The following is a 20,842-nucleotide window of genomic DNA, read 5'->3' as shown; positions in this document are numbered from 1 at the left end:
CTAAGAGTGGTTACATTTAGTTATCTGGAGAGTGGGTTCCCTTCTCATAATCTGATTCCATGGTTGTTTTGGGGAGAAGTTTTTCTGACAATTTTTGGGGTTGACTAACTGCTGGCATGCACAGGATCAGCCCCTATCACACAACTGCCATACCAGCAGAGTCCTCAGTGGGCTGCTGCCCTGTGGCTTTCATCTACATCCTAGGACTCTTTGAAGTAGGAAAAAGCATTCCTTTTTGCTGAACAAGCCTCTAGTAAACCTTTCTTTGCGTGTTAAACTATAAATCAGCCATGGAGCCATGGATCATTATGCAAATAAGAAATAGGTTTCCAAACCCTTTCTTTTTAAAGTTGGAAAGACAAGATTAGGTTAACTTAAGAATTTTATACTGAGTTCCATTGTAATTAGAATATTAGCTTATCCATTTCAGTTTCTCATTCACATTTGCAGTTAGGTCTCATTTGGTAGAGTTCTGAGTGTAGAAACAGGGCAGACCATTTAACAAGGTCACCTGACCATGTCACTGGTGGGGCCATACTTGGCTCAGGGAATGCTTCACAGCTTTTGTCTTCTGTCCCTTCTGGTTTCCTCACCTCCAGCGTTTGACTCTTCTGATTCTGAAAGAAGTGTGGAAAGGAAGCTGAGGAGGTCTTCCTCTTGCTGGGTCTGGAGAATGAGGGTTGACTTGTAGAGACAGGCTCTAGAGGTCTGATTGGCAGCCTCCCACTCCCCCATCCAAGCAGGCCTGTTCACAGGCAGTCACGTGAGATGGGGCACACCAGGACTTTTGTGGCTCAAGTGGAGCCTCCAAAGAGATTTGCTTAATAAAATGGTAGGCTCACTTTTCAGTGACTGTCTTTGGCCAGGATGATAGTTTTGGGAAGTGTGGGTTTTGGGGTTTTTTTCCTTAATAATTAAGTTTTTAATAATTACACAGCCATATGGTACTTTCCAGACTTGGATTTCTCCCTGTCCAGAGTACTTCTTCTATAGCTTTAAATACAGTATAGTAACAGTCTTTACATATGTGGCTTTAGGAAGCTCTGATAGCTTTATTAGCAAAAACTGTATTTGAAACCTGAAATTCTTTGCTAGCTTATATCTTCCTAGAAGCTGTAATTGTCTTAGAAGTAATGAGGACTGTAGTTTGTTGGTTTTCTTTTCCCTCTAAGTTACTTGGGTCTATCAGCTATATATCTCCGTAAGTAGATAAATGGATAGATAGGGAGACAGATGATGTAAGTATGTGTGTACATATGTATGTGTATTTGTACATATGTATGTGTGTTCATGTATATACATATATAATTAGTATTTGTATGCTCTTTATGAAGCATTTAACTAAACACTTTTGGGAACATTCCTTTCCTTTTGTTCCCAAAAAGATTCATATAGAAACACCAGAGTCACAAAAAAATTAAAGGGGAAAAAAAGAATCAAGCAAAACAACTGGGGAGGGACCTTTACCTTTGTGTGACCAAATTTCTATTCTAGAAATAAACTCAGAGCCCAGCTTATGCCATTGCTCAGAAGAATGATTTCATTACTGTGTCTTTGAAGGTGGCACACATCCCATTTTACCTTACAGAAGATAAAGATGCAATTCAGAGGAATTGGTTTCTTCCTTGTTGGTTTTTACGAATATGAGTGTTACATGTCATATTTTTCATCCATATGTTCAAGACTCAGCCACACCTTGCAGAACTTGTTCCTGACCTTCTCCGTTCACCCATACTCCCATGGTTCAGCCGTGGTATTCCTTGTGAGGCTGGCCCCCTGCCCCCGTGTTCATATAGTATCACCTCTGCAGGCAAGATAAAGGATGGCATGGAAGTGTGCGAGTGAGCAGCGGGGCGGTGGGTCTCTAGAGTTAGAAAAAAGTGAGGTTTTAGGTTCTCGGTAAACTAGATACCACTTTTTCAGACCAGAAGAGATGCCTTCCAAAGCCAAATATAAGGTTTATTTTTTAATCATCTTTAACTTGGATTATCCATGCCATAATTCCCTGCCATAAGAATGAGTAATCAGGAATTAACAGTAGAGGCATTTTTGCAGCAGATGTCTGCAGGGTGGAATCTGTGGGCTCTGCTCAAAAAGAGAACCAAAGAGGGTTCAGTTTCACTCAGTTATAGCTGCCTCCATACCAGCAAGTGGCCTCAGGGGTGATGCCTTTATTCAGTTCAGCCACCAGTTACTGCCCATGCTCTTGTCTGGGGTTCACCTGCAGGAAAGAGCTTTCTCAGCTATCCAGAGCTCTGTCCACAAGACAGCACACACATTGGTATTTATCTGCCTCATTTATTGTTTGGGGTAGAATGAGGAGTGGTGGCACTTGCTTATCTTCATTGTCCTTCACTCCTGACTGATAACGTAGAACGCATTTGTGCATTTCTCTTGCTCTGCTGGGCCTGCTTGTTGTTTTAAATCAGAGTATCAACATTTCTGTGAAGTCCATTTTAACATTCCCCCATTTCTCACCAAGAAAACCCAAGTGAGCCTGGTGCTCTCTAGAAATGGTGTAGGAAACAGAACAGGCTCCTCTATGGATCTTACAGTTGTAGGCTTTTCAGAGTGTTGTTGGATCAGTGTGAAAAGTTTGTCCTGTCTCTCTAAGGTAGGTAGGATAGAAGCTACTTTCATACTTTTCCCAACTTCTGAGACTGAAGTCTTTCTTTTTTTTTTTTTCTTTTTTAAGAAAAGTGTCCCTGAACATTGTGTCATAGGATGGTGAATGTGGTTATTAGTTGTTTTTCCTCTGGTGCAATGTTACTGTAGTGGATTGGGGGTGGGAGATACAGAGGGAGGCCGGGTGGTCACCACTTACTGGATCTTAGGTTAAGGTTGGTTGTGTCCAGAGGTGATTGATACATCTTATAATTTCAGACTGTCACATGTCACTTGATCGCCTCTTTGAACAAGTCTTAAGCGAGACCTCTCTAAAGATAATTCGCAATAGAGGACAGAGTGGTCACTTAACATTTCTTATAGTGAGTGACATGTGCATTGGAATGACTTGTGGGCTAAATTCCAAAATTTCCTTTTTTGGGCAAATGGTGTCTGAAATTATTTGATTTTTTTTTCTTAGAAAAACACACCAACTTTTTAAGCCCTAAGGCTCTATAAATAAGATGGTTTCTGGAACACAAATGGGCAAATAGTATGTAGAGTGTCATTAGAATCATTATATCACTGTCACTGGTCCTGGGGTTGCCAGGCCTTTTCTGATTATCAGATGCAACAAATGACGTCCAATTTTATTGACCAGTTTGGCTTCAACGATGAGAAGTTTGCAGATCAAGATGACATTGGCAAGTGAGTATCTTTTCCTGTTCCCCTCTCTCATGCACTCCTGCTTTTTGTGAGACATGTGGGTTCTGGGGACTCTTCCACATTCATGTGTTAAGAGGAGCCTGCCCTCCAAGGTGTCCTTGTAGTTCCGGCCTATTGGGCACTGAAGCACCGGAAGACAAGTAAGGATGAGAGGGTCACTCCCACAAGAGGGGCTGCCTCTGGTGTGGCTTCTCTCCCAGGGGTCTGTTATTGTTTAGATCGAGCTTCTCTTAGAAACCCTGCCCCTTGCAGTTGTAGTGCTGGATAGTGTTACCTGGAGTAACGAGTCCCTGCTGTATAGTTAGTGGGTTGGAGCAGGCATGGTTCCTTTACATCAGCAGCTGGTATTCTTTTGTGACAGGAGCAGCTCACCGTGTGTGCCTTATCTGGCTGACTCACCATAAGGTCGAGCTGGGTATTTTGGAAGACAGACCACTCATTCTGCTAGGCGGGGGAAGAGGAGCACAGAAATGGGAATTATTGGTACTGTACCAGATTAATGAATAGGTGATCTACAGAAATGAAAACAAATGGTATAGCATCTGGCCTCAGGAAAGGAGAGGAGTTTATAAATAAAGTATTTACAAGGAGGGTATTCTACATCACTGAGAACAGAGTTGAGTGTTAGATGGCTCTAATACTCCCCAGCCACTGCCTGGTGATGCCCGTCAATACCTGGCATCTCTGTGGCTCCTTACTGTATTAGGTCCTTGTGGCTTAACAACAGTCAGTGGAGCTGTCTTCTACCTCAAGTTGTGGTTTCTAGCATGTGAGAAGTTGGAGATTTTGAGCACACTCTTAGTTGTACCATGCAATATGCTGTTAGCGCCATGGATGGAGGCTTCACTGTAAACAGAGCAAGACTTATAGGCTATCAGCTGCCCTAAGAATCAACTCATATGATCCAAAAAGAGCAAGGACTGTCCACATGGTGTTTGTGTCTGTGTCCCAGAGGTGCTCTTACCAGAGCCTGTAGGCTCCCCACTGGCATCTCTACACACACCCCCATCCCCACTGTCAGTAAGTGTTACTAGTTAGGAATCCATCGCTTTAGAATTTATATTGTGTGGTTGGTGTAATGATTGATTAGAATAGATCTTGTAAGAATTATACTGACTCAGAAAGTTACATTTCACAGTCTAGGAGCTTTCTTCCCCCTACTTTCTTCCTCATTATGCCTATTAGAGGATTTTTGAGGTGTCTCTTCTGTATATGAATTTGTCCGTCCCTGGAGAAAGCTCAGTGTCTGACAACTCTTGGGTAATTTTTCATGTTTTGACTTGTTTCTTCTTTGCAAATAACGTATTTCTTGGCCAAGTAAATATGGCCCCAGGAACCATGGTTGTTACCGTGGGTGTTAAAAATCTTTTATAGGAAGGCTTCGAGGGAGGGTGTGTTTATTCTGTCTTAGGCCTTTCCACCCTGTATGAGTTCCTTAATACTAAGGGAGAAAGCATCATTTAATGCAAGCAGGTTTCTATTTTTATTTCACCTATGGAGATTTTAATGATGGTATGAATATTTTAACTTTGAAAAGTTACATAAATAGTGTTTATGTCAGTCTTTTGCTAATTATTCCTATACTTACATTTTGTTTATAGTGTTTCTTTCGATCGGGTATCAGACATCAACTTTACTCTGAATACAAATGAAAGTGTAAGTATCAATGTTTCATCTGGTGAGTGACAAGGTATGTGAAGGGTGGACGGGGGAAGCTAGGATCTGTCTGCATGCAGATGCCATGTGTGTCAGGACCCTCTGTGCTCCAGGAAACTTCATCTTAGTTTGGTGTTGCTTCACCCACTCACATGACCTTTATGCTCCCTGTGGGTATGAGCTTGCAGCCATGGTTTTCTTAAGATGTAGCAGGGCTGACAAAACTGGGCTCATTTGTGATTACAGTGTAGACATGTATCTTTAAAGACTGCAGTTTGAGTCTAGCCAGCCACCTTTTACTTCAGCTGTCTGTCACCAGGAAAGAAACTTGGGTTAGATCAGGGCCAGCTTGTCATCCCCAGGCAGGGCTCAGATACCAAGTCAGTCCCATCAGCAGATGACATGGGATTAGTGTCATTTGAGTGGGCACAGTCTTGACTTTTATGTTGATTAACATGAGAGACCACTTGTTTATTTGCTGATGTGATAAGGTAGAAACTGATCAGACTGTTGATGCTCCTGACTGCTTAGCTGGACTGCCAGATATGGAGGAAATGGAGGTTGCTTTGCTATTGGGGCAGATCTGGGACTGCATTTCAGGTGCTGGGGCAAGGAAGCTCTTGGAAGTAACCCGGTGCTTTGTCAGATGAAAGGGAGTCCATGATGCCAGTGTAGGCTCCTACGTGCCTTTTATTTATTTATTTATTTATTTATTTATTTATTTATTTATTTATGAAAAGATCTTATTTATTTATTCATGAGAGACGCACACAGGGCGGGGGTGGGGGGTGGCGGGAGCAGACACAGGCAGAGGGCTCCATTCAAGGAGCTCGATGTGGGACTCAATCCCAGGTCTCCAGGATCACACCCTAGGCTGAAGGTGGCACTAAACCACTGAGGCACCCAAGCTGCCCCTACGTGCCTTTTAAATCCATTCTTTTTGGGGGAATTTTCTGTTGTCACACAAAGCTGACATTAGATGCTTTTACATTTTATTTTGGTGTATATGCTAGGCACTGTTTTTGAAAGGAAATGAAAGAGGGCACCTGGGTGGCTCAGTTGGTTAGGTGTCCAACTTGATTTTGGCTCAGGTCATGATCTCAGGGTCATGAGATTGAGCCTAGCACTGAGCTATACGCTCAGCAGCAATTCTGCTTGAGATTCTCTCCTTTTCCCTCTGCCCCTCCCCTGGTTTGTCTGCATGCACGTGTTCTCTCTAAAATTAATAAATCTTTAAAAAAAAAAAGGAAATGAAGAATATGATTTATATTGGCAACTTTTGGATAAAATGTTTGTCTTGTTCTTTTTCTCTCTCTTGTTTTTATTTAGGGAAATATTGCCTTGTTTGAAGCATGTTGTAAGGAAAGAATACAGCAGTTTGATGATGGTGGCTCTGATGAGGAAGACATCTGGGAGGAAAAGCACATTGCCTTTACACCAGAATCCCAAAGACGATCCAGGTAAGAGTCTGTTACAGTAGCAGTAATATCCAGTGCATAAAGTAGATGATGGTTAGGAAACATACATTGTATCCTGTGCAGATGTATATGTGTGAATTAGAGACCAGTGCTTCTGTCACAGTCAGAAATGCCCGGGTTGGGGCACCTGGGTGGCTAAGTTAGTAAAGCATCTGACTATAGATCTCGGCTCAGGTCTTGATCCCATGGTTGTGAGTTCAAGTTCCACATTGGGCTTTGCATTGGGCCCAGAGCTTACTTGAGAGAGAGAGAGAAATATGCCCTTATTAACTGTTGCGAGATGGTACTGGTACTCCTGTCTGTAGTGCGACAGGAGTGTGGACGAGTCAATGTGATGAACTTGAAAATACTGGAAGTGTTTAGACAGAGTTCATAAAGCGTTGTGACACAGCCTCTTGTGAATGGGAGGCCTTGCTGAGAAATGTAGTATTAAGTACTCTGAATAGATGTTCCCTTACCAGAAACACCTGTTGCTGCTGAGTTACCTGTTGTTTCCTATGAAAGACAGAGTTTCCCCAAGAAAGGGCAAAGTTGTTTCTAAAAGTTTATCTAGGGATCCCTGGGTGGCGCAGCAGTTTGGCGCCTGCCTTTGGCTCAGGGCGCGATCCTGGAGACCCGGGATCGAATCCCACGTCGGGCTCCCGGTGCATGGAGCCTGCTTCTCCCTCTGCCTGTGTCTCTGCCTCATTCTCTCTCTCTCTCTGTGACTATCACAAATAAATAAAAATTTAAAAAAAAAAAAAAAAAAAAAAAATAAAAGTTTATCTAACTGGGGGAGACAGTTCTGTCCATGGGGATGCTTTGGGATCAATCCAGTTGGGTTTTTTCCTCTATAATTTGTTGAAGTTACTCTAACCCAAGAACCTAAATACATTTGCTTCAGTACACAAGGAGTTCTTGTTATCTGAGAATCCATTACCAGAATCTTCATAGTTGAGAGAACAGCAGCTGAACCTTCGTTTTTATTTCATTTGTTTTTAATAAGTAACGTTTCCACATAGCATACAATTCAGAGAAAACAAAATATACAGTGAAAGGTAAAGCTCCTCCCCCCCCAAAAAAAAGTAAAGCTCTCCTCCCCCCCCAAAAAAAAGTAAAGCTTCCCTCCCACACCAATCTCTTACCCATTTTATCCCCCCCAAAAAAGTAAAGCTTCCCTCCCACACCAATCTCTTACCCATTTTATTCCTTTTGCTGAACAGAGCATGCCAGCCTTTCTTGCCTGTTCTCTGCATGTACCAGCAGTTATGTTGGGTTTCTTAGAAAGGCTTGTTGTTTCAGGTTACAGAAGACCTCACTGTGACTCAAACTTGGAAAAGTATATTTGTCTCATGATCCACAGCTGTTTAAGGTCATTCAACCTAGCTGCTTTTTTTTATGCCCACTTTTTCATCTTTTGCATATTGGCTTATTACTTTGTAACCACAAGGTAGCTAAAGCTCCAGAACCAGGAAGCAAGAGATAAATGTCTAAATGGCCTTTTGTTTGTTTGTTTTTAAGATAAAGCTCCAAACTTGTCACCATTTACTGTGAAATTTTGGTCCTAATGTTGAGTGAATTCACTAAATGGCCATTGCCTACTGCCATCTGTCCTCTAGGGGCAGACCATACTCACGCATTATTACAGCAGTGTGGTATGTCCCAATGGAGTACCATTTGTAGAGCATGTAGAGAAAGAAGTATGGTGAGAAAGACAGTATCTGGAGGACGTGACAATTGATCCCCAGAGGGAACACAGGATGATGAGAAAAGGCAACTTTCTATTATTTAACGGCTCTGTTGAGGGATAATTGACATAGAGTAAACTATGTATTTGAATTATATAATGTGGTAAGTTTGAACATATGAATATATCTAAGAATACATCCATGAAACCATTATGTCAGTCAAGATTATGAACTTACCCATCACCTGCAAAAGTTTCCTCATGCTCTTTTATATTGCCTTTACCCAATCTGCTTTTTGTTCCTTTAGGATGATTTATGTTTTCTAAGGTTTTATATAAATCAGATTGTACATTATCTACTTAATGTTTCTTCCATCAACTTTGAGAGTCACTCATGTTGGGTGATGTATCAATAGTTCATTTGTTTTAATGTCTGTGCAGTGTTCTGTTGAAGGGATGTACTATTTACTGAATGGGTGCATTTGTTTATTCATTTGCCTGCTGATGGACATTTGGGTTTCTAGTTTGGGGCTTTGATATCACTAGAGAATAGACTGTGGTAAGTTATGGATGTATATCATATACCCTAAAGCAACCACGCAGCAACAAAACAAGGAATTATAGTTAATAAGCCAACAAAAGAAGTTACATCATAAAAAATATCTAAAAGAGGGCAAAAAAAATAAAAGGCAGTTGGGACACTCAGAAAATTACTAGCAGTATGATAACATTAAACCCAGGCAGCCCCATTAGGTATTACTGAATGCTGTTAAATAAGTAACGTCAAAACCTGTTAAACTGAAGAGATTGTCAGATTGGATAAAAATTCTGGTCTAACATTAGCTGCCTATGAGAAATAATTTAAATATAGACACAAACGGGTTAAAAGAAGTCTACACATTATAAATAAAGCAGATTTCAGAGGAAAAGGGTAAAGAAAGGGTCATAACGAGGTCAGATCTTCAGGAAGACATAACAGTTCTAAGTCCGTGTGTACCTAATAACAGCTTCAAAATAACACAGCAAAAACTGAGTACACTGCAAGAGAAGTAGACAGATCCACAGTTCTAGTCCAGTTCTACAGCACTCCTGCTCTGGTCATTGATGATGGGCAGAAGTCAGAGGCACAGAGCACTGAATACTGTCAACTAATATGACCCTGTTGGACATTTGCAGAGCACTCGACCCAACAGTAGCAGGGACAGGCACTGTTTTCAAGTGTACCACATGACCTATTTATGCCAAGAGAGATCATATTTGGGCCATAAAGCCAGTCTCAGCAAATTCCAAAGGTTTCAAGTCCTACAAAGTATGTTCTCTGACCCCAGTGGAATTAAATTAGAAATCAGTAACAGAAAGGTCTCTAGAAAACCTCCAAATATGTGGAAGCTAAATAATAAGGGAGTTACAGAAGAAATCAAAGGGGGGGGGGTATTTAAAGGATCGTTTTTGTACTGTTTATATCTAAAAAGTAGAAACCTCTCAAACCAATAACTTTAGCTTCCAGCTTAAGAAACCAGCATGAGGGATCCCTGGGTGGCGCAGCGGTTTGGCGCCTGCCTTTGGCCCAGGGCGCGATCCTGGAGACCCGGGATCGAATCCCACGTCGGGCTCCCGGTGCATGGAGCCTGCTTCTCTCTCTGCCTATGTCTCTGCCTCTCTCTCTCTCTCTCTCTGTGTGACTATCATAAATAAATAAATAAATAAAAATTAAAAAAAAAAAACCAGCATGAAGGGCAAACAGAAAAACAGTGGAGGAAATTGTTGCAAAAGCTGTTCTTTGGGACGCCTGGGTGGCTCAATGGTTGACTATCTGCCTTTGGGGAGACTGCTTCTCCCTCTGCCTATGACTCTGCCTCTCTCTCTGTATCTCTCGTGAATGATAAATAAAATCTAAAACAAAACAAAAAGCTGTTTTTCGAGAAGATTGAGGAAGTTGATGCACCTCTGGACAGAATGGTCAGGAGAAAAAGGAATGGCTCATACCAGGAGTGAGCAAGGCAATGTCACTCCTGGTACTAAAAGAATAGTAAGTGAAAATTGTAAACAACTCTGTGCCAATAAATCTGACAACTTAGATGATCTTTGAAAGACACAGACTACCAAAGCTTAAGCAAAAAACAAAAACAAAAAACAAAAACCCAAGAAGTCTTCTATCTATTAAAGAAGTTGAATTTATAGTTTAAAAATTCCCACATACACACAAAAACTCCAGGCTTAGATGGCTTCTCTGGTGAATTCTACCAAACATTTCAGGAATTACACCACTAGCTTTATAAAAAGCTTTTGGAAAATTGAAAAGGAAGGAATAGAGTGCCCATGTCGATCTATGAGGCCACATCAATGTGACCTGATAACCAAAGCTGACATGACATGACATGACATGACATGACATGACATGACATGACATGACATGAAAAGTGATTCAGTTATTTTTGTGAATGTGGATGCAGATGCTCTTTTAAAGGTTTTAGTAAATAATGGAATAATAATACATCATGACCAAGGAAGGCTTATTTCAGAAATTCTGAGTTGGGTTAACATTTGAAAATCAATCAGGAAGCATGTGGCCGAATCCAACATCTATACCTGATTATCAGAATTCTTAGCAAACTGGAGACAGAAGGTAATTTCTTTAGTCTGATTAAAGCTTTTACAATAAACCTACGGCTGGCTGACTGCATAGTAAAAATGGAATGATTTCCCTCAAAGATTAGGAACAAATCAAAAGATGTTTACGCTTACCACAGCTTTTCTCTATTGTTACTGGGGCTTCTAGCCAGTGCAATAAGTCAAGAAAAAGAAATAAAAGCCATCTATGTTAGAAAGGAAAGGGTAAAATTATCTTTATTCACAGACAACAGTTATTGTCAGTGTAGAAAACTTGTTGATATCTACGAAAAGATTATTAGAACAATTAAGTCGGTTTGGCATGATTGTATGGTACTAGGTCAATATAATTGCATTTCTAAGTACTGCAACAAACAGTTGGAATTAAAGTTACTAAAAAATCCTATTCATAGAAGCAGCAAAATATTAAATATGTGAGGATAAATTTGGCAAGATGTGCAAAACTTAGATGCTAAAAATTACAAGACAGCTGAGAGAAATCAAGAATTGATAAATGTTTATAATTTGAAACTCAATATTGTTAACATGCCAATTCTCCCCAGATTGATCTAGAATCAGTGCAATCTCAAGTAAAATGATAATAGGGTTTTTTTTTAGTGATTTAAGCTTGTGCTTAAATTCATATGAAAATGCAAAAGAGGAATCCCTGGGTGGCGCAGCGGTTTAGCGCCTGCCTTTGGCCCAGGGCGCGATCCTGGAGACCCGGGATCGAATCCCACGTCGGGCTCCCGGTGCATGGAGCCTGCTTCTCCCTCTATGTCTCTGCCTCACTCTCTCTCTCTCTCTCTCTCTCTCTCTCTCTGTGACTAGCATAAATAAATAAAAATTAAAAAGAAAATGCAAAAGAGCCAGAAGAACCAAAACAACTTTTTTTTTTTTTAATTTATTCATGAAAGAGAGGCAGAGACATGGGGAGAGGGAGAAGCAGGCTCCCCACAGGGAGCCTGATGCAGGACTCGATTCCAGGACCCCGGGATCACGACCTGACCCAAAGGCAGACACTCAACCATGAGCCACCCAGGCACCCCCAAAACAAGTTTCATAAAGAACAGTTAGAAGACTAACAGTATTTGATCTCAAAATACAGTAATTGAGACAATGTGTTTGGGAAGACAGAGTAGTTTGGGGGATAGAAAAGTGTAAATAAGTAAGTATAAAGACAGCTGACTTCTGATGCAGGTGCAAAAGCAGTTCTGTGGGGAAAGGATAGTCTTTAAACAAACAGTTCTGGAACAGGTGAACATCATGCAAAATTATTGAACTTCTTGCCATATATACACATGGATTCCAAATGGATCTTAAACCTAAATGTGAAGCATCAGACTATAAAACTTACACTAGAAAATCTTTGTCCCCTTGGGTTAGGGAAAGATTTCTGAGGTAGGATGCCAAAAGCACTGCATGAAAGGAAATTTTCATAAGCTCGACTTGTCAAAATTAAGCACTTCTACTCGTCTAGCAACATTAGTTAGAAGAAAAGGAGGATGGTACGTAGACTCAGGGAGGACATTTGCAAATTACGTGCCTGGCATAGGGCCTCTCTGGAGGGTGGTGCATAAAGGACTCTTAGGATTCTATACAAATTAAAGACAGTAACCGTTTTTTAAACTGTGCTAAAGGTGTAAAAAGATCCTTTAGAAAAGATGTGTGGATGGTAGGTTGGCACATGAAAAGCAGTTCAGCATCTTGGCCATGAGAGAAATGCAAATGACCACCACAGTGAGCTGCCTCTAGGCCCTATTGGAAGGTCGTCTGTAGATGTGCCCACATGTTCATGCAGAGCCAGGTGCAGTGGGGACAGCTGAGACCAAGATTAGGCAACACACTCATGAAGGCAAAGAATGAGCCCTTTGGAGTGCATATGATTTTTTTTCTTACTGGATGACCTCAGAATGTCCTGGATTTAGCCAGTGACTGATAGGCAGCATTAAATATTTTATTTTGGTCTTTGTGTCCCCCCCCCCCCTCCCCCCCCCAGCTCGGGGAGTACAGACAGTGAAGAAAGTACAGACTCTGAAGAAGAAGACGGAGCAAAACAAGATTTGTTTGAACCCAGTAGCACCAGTACAGAGGACAAAATGGAGGTAGACTTGAATGAACGTAAGTCAGCTGTTTCTTCCTCTGTATTAGTCACTGTGTGTTGGAAACAGGTGTATTTTTAAACAAGGCACTCTGGTCTGCAGGATGGGAGTTAGGTTGAGTCCCCTTGGAGGTGTAAGTGTCAGGGACAGGGCCTGAGGGAAGGAATGACTTTCCTTCCGATGATGCGGTGTCTCTTACAGTGTGGACACCCCACTGTGTGAGTCTGGCTAGGGATAGAGCACACTGGGGGGTCTAGCCTCTGGCTGCAGGGCCTAGGAGCCAGGCAGCAGGGGAGAGACCAGAATTAGGGAAGACAAGGAAGGGCTGTATTTGTGGAGTCAGAAATCCACTAAACCAGAGGAAACAACTTCAAGCTGAGACAATTTGAAATGGGTTCTTCAGAGTTGATTTATGAAGCCTATAACCTAAAACTTGTCTGGCTTCAGTGCTTATTCATGTCCTGGTACTTGCTAAGACGACTTGCTTTCACTGGACTTTAAAAAAAATGCCTGTTAACTTCTGAAAGTCCAGGTACATTTTTATTTGGAAGAGCCGTGTGGGTTGACACTGGAGCTTTCCTCAAGGCTGACAGTGCTTCATGTTCCTGGGGAAGGCCTTTGTGTCCTTAGTCCTGGAGGCTAAAAGCTAGCTCTGGGCATCAAGTGGACCTCACTACTGCAGAGTTGGCCAGGACCTTAATATTAACCCAGCACAGCCCCATGGGACAGACCTGGAAAGCGAGAGCCATGGAGGAAAAGAGGTTTGGCCTCTCTCCTCATTGCTTTCCCAGCTCACCATCTTCAGGAGGAAAAAGTGGGCTTTTCTCTATTAATTCAGTTCGAGTCCACATGCCTTTATCGAGATCCAGCTATGTGCCAGATGTGGAACACAGACTCCATCTAGAGTCTAGAGTCTCCTGAAGAATGGAGAGATTGTGGTAGATTCTGGGGCGCTCCCCTGGGAAGGTCATTTCTGTGTAGCCTAGCATGGTGTGCAGTGAGAGCACATAAACAGACCCAATTTCACCTGAAAGGACACATCCCCGAGGAAGTGACGTTAAAACAGACCTACAGGTTAGATCCAACCTTGGTCAGCAGTTCGTGCCATGAGGCTGTTTTGATGGATAGAGGTGAACAGCCAGATGAAAGGAGAAGTAGGGATATGGTCAGGAAGGGTCCTGAGCATAGGATCTTCTGTTCTCATGGAGTTTGGGGTGTGCCACCTGCTGTTTACTAGCCCAGAAGCTCTAAACCCCTGAAATTTTGAGTTTTTTATGGAATCTTCATTAAATGGGTACTTTTGATCAAATAACTGGCCATTAGTGATTTTCTCCACTTCTGGCCCCTCTTCCCTCCTAGGAGGGTGGGCTATGGGATAGGGATAAAAGTTCTAGCCCTCTAACCCCAGGCTAGTTCTCCTGGCAGCCTGCCCAGTATTGAGCCCCATCTTGAGGCCACCAGTCATCTCTTTAGCATACAAGACACTACTTCAGAGATTCCAAGGGTTTGGAGGTGGTGGTGAGCTGAACACAAATATGTATTTTTTCTTGTGTCACCAGAAGTCTTCCTCTTTGTGTTAGCTACAGTGGACTGTGGGAAGGCCATTAAAAGTATGAAGTGGGGCCACATCTGGATTGAGATGCATTTAAAGTTTCCAGTTTATTACAGTTGAATATACAACATTCTGCTTAAAAAAATTTTTTTTTGGAATAACTTTGGATTTACAGAAAAGTTGCAGAGATTATACAGGGAGTTGGGGCTGTGTACCCTTCCTTCGCCCATCTTCCTCCTGGTGTTCATATAATCTTGGTACCTTTGTCCAAAGTAAGAAATTCTAATATTCTCAAAAAAAAAAGAAAAATTATAATATTCTTTTATATGTATCTTTGCATCCTCGTGTGATATTTCTGGTGGAGAAAAAAATCTCAGAAATGGGAATTAGGGATTAAAGGAAGTCTACAGTTTTATAATAAGATAGATGTTATCACATTGCCTGACACTGATTCTGCTGTTTCCACCTCTATCAGGGGTGTGTTAGAGTGCCCTGTCCCCACCACTCTGGCTGCCTCCTTGCAAATGTTTCTGAAAAATATCTTGGATTGCACTGAACTTCTGAAGTATTCTCAAAATGAGATTTCTGCTCTCTTTTTAGCACCCAACTGGTCAGCCAACTTTGATGTCCCCATGGAGACAACTCATGGTGCTCCCTTAGATTCCGTGGGTTCTGATGTCTGGAGCACAGAGGAGCCGGTGCCAACTAAGGAGACGGGCTGGGCCTCCTTCTCAGAGTTCACATCTTCCCTGAGGTGAGTGTGTGTGTGCTCGCTCCCTGAACCTTCCATAGGAGAACTGGGAAAGGGGACGGGGTCAGCTGCAGACATTGTCTCTCACCTTGATTTACTCCCTACATGAAGATAATGCTCTACGCTAAGTCACAAATCAGCACAGGGGAGCTAGCGACACAGTTATGGATTAACAAGGAAACTAGTCTCTATATTCCTTTTATCCAGGTGAGCTGGGAAAGGCAGTGGGCTGTGTACACATAGTAGCCCAGGAAGATAGGGCCCCAGGAGGTTATATAGTAGGGTGCAGACCATCAGAAAACAAACAGGATTGAGGAGGATAGAAACAGGATAGAGCGAGAGCTCCTGACAGGCACCTCTGTGTGGAGTGTTACAGAAGAATGCACAGTGTATCTTGAATTTAACAGATACTCTGAGCTTGCATTTCACTTGTAGCTAATCTGGTGCTGTAAATTACAGGGCGTGATAGGATGGCTGTCAGTCTTGTTATTTGTAGTATTTTTGTTGACAGCAACCTATCTTTTCATAATTTTCCTGAATAATATTGCCAGCATTTGAATATTAACCATGGATTTCATGTCTTACTAGGCTTAGTTTGATTTGCTAAACATTGTTTTGTCTCAACTACACATTTAAAAGACTTTGTTGCTCTCCGTGCTGTCATGGAGAGCAAAAAAGTGTGTTTTTTAACTAATCACTGGTAATAGGCAAGATGGGAGCGTGAACTATCACAAGCTCACGGTTACCATCTTCAACAGTCAGGGGGCTGGCTGACACCTGTGTGGCTTTACAGCAGTTTCAAGGATAGCAGGAAGCCATTGTCAGGGGCAAAAGTGAGGTTGTGGGAAATGTCTCCAAAGTATTTTAAGTTATTTCACTAACTCCACTCCAGCACTGAACAGTCGGGTTTCCACCTCTTGTTTTTTTTCTGTCTTTTGTAACTAGAGGATAAGACCCCCTGGTTACTTGGAAGCTTGCTGCCCTTTACCCCTTGTGCTCAGGTCATGTTTTCTTGTTAAATATCACTAAGGCCCTCAGGCAGTTTGGCTCAAGGTAAGTAGGGATTTTTGTAAAAATCACAGCAGGTACAGTTGATGGTGCACAGTGTCAGCCCCTGTTGTCCCAGCCCTTGGGACCGAGGGGGAGGATGAGAGACTGGTGCGTTTTGAACCTGTCTGCAAACCTCTGCGAAATCCCCATGCTCCTATCCTACTGACTTAGCAGAATATTTACCTGCCTGCGCTCACCTGCTCTGCAAGCAGCCCTCTGCACCTAGATCTATCTCTGTGTACTTGGAGTCTGTGACAGACTGCTCCTGTCACCCCAGCGAGCCTACAACTTTGAAAGGGTTTTTGTGAATGAATCATGGTAACTGAGGGCTATTTGCCACTGCTAACATCTGAATTTTCTCTTTTCTAAAAGTACAAAAGATTCTTTAAGGAGTAATTCTCCAGTGGAAATGGAAACCAGCACTGAGCCGATGGGCCCTCTGACTCCCAGCGTTGGCACGCTGGCTGCGCAGCCTGAAGGTGGGTGTGGAGAGCAGGGCACCAGCTGACCCAGCCTGCTGGCCTTTCACCTGACTGTTGTTCAGGCTTTGACTGTATGCTTAGTTTTCTAGATCTGAAGAGTTGCTTTTGTCTACATAACAGTTTATAAAGCTAGTCTTGATTCTTAGGCTCAAGGGCTCAAAGGGCTCAGGGAGTTGAGGTGGTAGGTCTGATGTCCTCAGGGCAACTGATAAATTGTGTATTCATTCCAGAACCATGGCATGGTGATTTTAGAAGGCATTAGGGACCTAAGTGGTCAGTTGTTCAGTCCTATCAATATACAGAAATGGAAACAGACCCAGAAAAGAAGAACATCTTTGCCTGCAATGCCCAGTGTGAATAAAATCAGAATTAGGCGTGTCAGTGTTTTCAAGCCTCGCTGGTACCAAGTTCTTTTGTCCTTTGGAATTTGCTTTGCTGGAGCATGCGTGTGTGTCTTAGCATGTTTCAGGCATAAGGCTGTTTCTTTTCTTTTTTTTTTTTTTTAAGATCTTATTTATTTATTCATGAGAGAGAGAGAGAGAGGCAGAGACACAGGCAGAGGGAGAAGCAGGCTCCATGCAGGGAGCCCGATGTGGGACTCAATTCCGGGTCTCCAGGATAACGCCCTGGGCCAAAGGCAGCGCTAAAACGCCGAGCCACCGGGGCTGCCCTAGGCTATTTCTTTTCATTTCACCTTTATGAACAGTTGAAATGGTCAGGGACATCCAGTGGGTTGTCTCGTTGTTCAGACTGCACATGTTATTCCTTGCAGAGGCCCTGAGCTGTTTCTAGCCTGATGAATGGGGCTTGGGAGCTGGGAGGGGGAGAGGTTGGTGAAACGGGTGTGAGGAATCAGTATGTAGAGGGGGAAAAAAAGCAAGTCTTGGAAAAAGAAATGAGGACCTAGGTGGGATGGAGGGGAGCACAAGAACCAAAGGACAGGAGAGGTCATAAAACCAGTAACTTAAAGTTGATTTGTCATTCTTCTCCAAATTTTATAGAGTTGACCCCATTTTACCCTGAGTTCTGCAGGTGGGTTTAGGTAACTTCATTTTACAGATAAGAGAACTCTTGCCCTAGAGTGAAACAACTAGTAAGTGGTGAGGCTGGGGTTTGAATTCAGGGAATGTGACTTCAGAGCCCACACTTATAACCAATATAGCATATGGCTCACTAGTACAGAACAACGGAATAATAATCCACAAGGAACCATAAGAAAGTAACTTTAAAACAAAAAAAAAAAAAGGACCCAAGTGAAAGGAAAAAGACCACTGAGACCAGTACCCTGAACAAACTATAATCTCAGCACTTGTAGGCTGAAGTGGGCAGAGGCTGAATATATCCAGCTGCCCACTGCACCTTCTGCTATGAATTGGAACAGCCCCGGAATGGGAGGGCTGACTGGGAGGAGTTGAGAGTGTGGGTAAACTCTGGGCTGGGAAGGCCACAGGGTTCTGCTGGCCCTGTGAGATGAAAACCTATGGAACGTCTCTAGTGGGCGTTTTCAAGAATCCTGTGCCCATCAAGAACCGATTTAGGCAACAATCGGCAAACTGTCTCTTTCTCAAGCAGTAGATGGAACATCGGGTGGCTGGGTCCCCACAGAAGGTGAGGGATGCTTATTGTTTTTGGTAGGGTGACCATCCACCATGTGTTCTTTTCAGCGCCAGCCAGTGTAGCCATGGAAGCCAGCTCTGACGGAGAGGAGGATACAGAAAGTACAGACAAGGTAACTGAGACAGTGATGAATGGCGGCATGAAGGAAACTCTGAGCCTCACTGTAGATGCCAAGACAGAGACCGCAGTTTTCAAAAGGTAACCAGGCCAGGTCCTGCTGGCAGCTTCAGGTTGGGTTGGGGATCTCAAGTGTTAACATCTTCAATTGGATTGAGATGTGGATTCAGACATTAGCCTGACATCTTCCGAGCACCTCTGTTCAGCCCCATGAATCTGAATGAAGAGAGGGAGAGTTTGGGGTCTCCAAGTACCTCTCCTCTGCCTTTCTAGTACTCAGAAGACTGTAGATTAAGTCTAGTAGGTTCAAAATATGGGACAATAAAAATGGACATGTCTGTAGTCAAGAGTAGACACTGGCCCATCTAGAACAGGGTCAGTGCCCTGCACACCGTCTTCTCCAGACATAATACAGCCAGAACATTCAATAGCAGAGTGATAGCTTAAACAGTCAGTTTAACCTCACTTCTAAATTCATGGACCAAAAAAGAAATCATACTGCAAAATAGGAACACAAACCTGAAAGAGCAGTGACAGCCTTTTTGTTCGAACTGGGTGCTGCAGCTGGGTCGGCGCTCGTCACTGCGTCTCGATACTCTGCAGAGCCTTCAGCACAGAAGAAGGGATGTGTCCCACCTTGTGGTGAGGTCCCTACAGAACAGCCAGCACAGAAGGGGAGCATGGATTCCCCGTGGGGGTACATATGTGAGAGATTCTAAAGTTAAAAGCTAGCAAACTGAATCCACCTATGTGTTCTTGAGTCACAAGGTGCACTCAAGGACAGGGTGACCTGGTGAAGCATACTAAATGTGATTCTCGGACTGAAGAAGATAGAATCTATTCGGACCTTTAGTAGACAGGAGTATTTGAAAAAATTAAAGCCATTCATGACTTTTTGGCAGCCTAGGAAGAGAAAGTAGCTCCCTGAAACTGCTAAAGGTGTGTTCTGAAAATCTGTAGCCGACTTGATTGTTCACAGTGAGATGTGAGGTATGAGAAATGCTCCCTTCCAAGACATGACCTGGACAGTGAGACGGGCCTGTAGTCACTGCTGCTCTCTTCAGCACTGTACTAGCTAGCGGTCTTAGCACATGCTGCATAAACAAAAACAAAGCATACAAAGATTTGAAAGACTAAAATGGTTCTTGTTTGTAGATTATGATTTTCTGCACAAAAAATTCCCAGCAGTTTCATGAAAAATACTAGAATTACTAGGGAAGTTTAGCAAGTTTTTTAGACACATGTGAGTCAGATGCATCCTGTAAATCGATAGAAGGTGTCCTAGATGTGCGCCCCCCCCTTTTTTTATTTTTTCCCCCTTTTAAAATTAAAATGTTAAGCCTTGTCTATCAAGATTGAAAGGCATAATAAAGGTTTAAATAAGTAGAGATATGCCACGGGACGATATCTTTGGCTTTTTTTTTTTTTTTAAGATTTTTTTTTTTTTAAGTTTATTCATAGAGACAGAGAGAGAGGGAGAGGGAGAAGCAGGCTCCATGCAGGGAGCTCGACGCAAAATTCGATCCTGGGTCTCCAGGATCACGCCCTGGACTGAAGGCGGCGCTAAACTGCTGAGCCACCAGGGCTGCTCATCTTTGGCAATTTTTTATTTTTTTTAATTTAATTTTATTTTTTTTAATATTTATTTATTCATGAGAGACAGAGAGAGAGAGGCACAGACACAGGCAGAGGGAGAAGCAGGCTCCATGCAGGGAGCCCAATGTGGGACTCAATCCTGGATCTCCCGGATCACACCCTGGGCTGAAGGCAGTGCTAAACTGCTGAGCCACCCAGGCTGCTCCTTTGGCAATTTTTTAACAAGTTAATGTATAAAATGATTGCATTTCTAATCAAAATCCCAGTGGAGCTTTTCATGGCGATTAGAGGCTGATAGTGATATTCGTAAAGAAGACCAAAGAGCCAGAAATAACCAAGGTCATTTTGAAGAAGGAAGGAAAGGAGAGAGGCAGAGGCATCACCAAGTGAGATCTCCTTTTGGACATGCTGTGCAGGTAGACACCACAGTTACAGGAACTTGGTGCATGCTAGAATGGTGTTATAGTCGGCAAGGAAAGAATAGCCTGAGAAGTAATGACAATTCTGTCAGAGAAAAATAAAACTGAGTCTGTCTCAACGTAAATATGAAAGGCAAAACTACAACTTTGAGAAGAAAACATGAGAGCGTATCTTTATAATTTGAAGGTTAAAGGGTTTTTTAACCATTAAAAAACCAACCATAAAGGAAAAAAGTTGATGAATTTTCTTTATTTAATTTCTGGTATTCTGAAAAACATGATAAAATGAAAAGATGTGCCATAACCTACAAAGGAAGATTCAGGAGCAGGGTAAAGGAAAAACCTAATATCAACAAGAAAAAAACAAGCTAATAATAAGTTTTAAATGGACAAAAGACACGAGCCATTATCTGTGG

General features: G+C 42.5%; 1 protein-coding gene across 27 annotated transcripts in view; it reads left to right on the top strand.

The window, feature by feature from the left end:
* Positions 1-20,842, top strand: part of PPP6R3 (protein phosphatase 6 regulatory subunit 3) — a 144,312-nt gene that overhangs the window by 116,565 nt on the left and 6,905 nt on the right. For 16 of the 27 annotated variants that reach the window (XR_007403696.1, XR_007403695.1, XR_007403694.1 and 13 more), the window contains 7 exons: positions 3,215-3,312; positions 4,932-4,986; positions 6,316-6,446; positions 12,740-12,861; positions 14,995-15,148; positions 16,568-16,674; positions 18,342-18,492. Coding sequence is in view for 13 of the 27 variants with exons in the window: in XM_049096829.1 (XP_048952786.1) it covers positions 3,215-3,312; positions 4,932-4,986; positions 6,316-6,446; positions 12,740-12,861; positions 14,995-15,148; positions 16,568-16,674; positions 18,342-18,492 (818 nt within the window). In the remaining 14 variants the exon portion in view is untranslated. The remainder of the gene's footprint in view (positions 1-3,214; positions 3,313-4,931; positions 4,987-6,315; positions 6,447-12,739; positions 12,862-14,994; positions 15,149-16,567; positions 16,675-18,341; positions 18,493-20,842) is intronic. The other 11 variants (XR_007403693.1, XR_007403688.1, XR_007403689.1 and 8 more) reach the window with 2 other exon arrangements.

Source organism: Canis lupus, chromosome 18 (genome assembly GCF_003254725.2).
Source record: "Canis lupus dingo isolate Sandy chromosome 18, ASM325472v2, whole genome shotgun sequence".
Taxonomy (NCBI): domain Eukaryota; kingdom Metazoa; phylum Chordata; class Mammalia; order Carnivora; family Canidae; genus Canis; species Canis lupus.
Note: the sequence above shows the minus strand (reverse complement) of the source record. Positions and strands in the feature narration are given on the sequence as shown.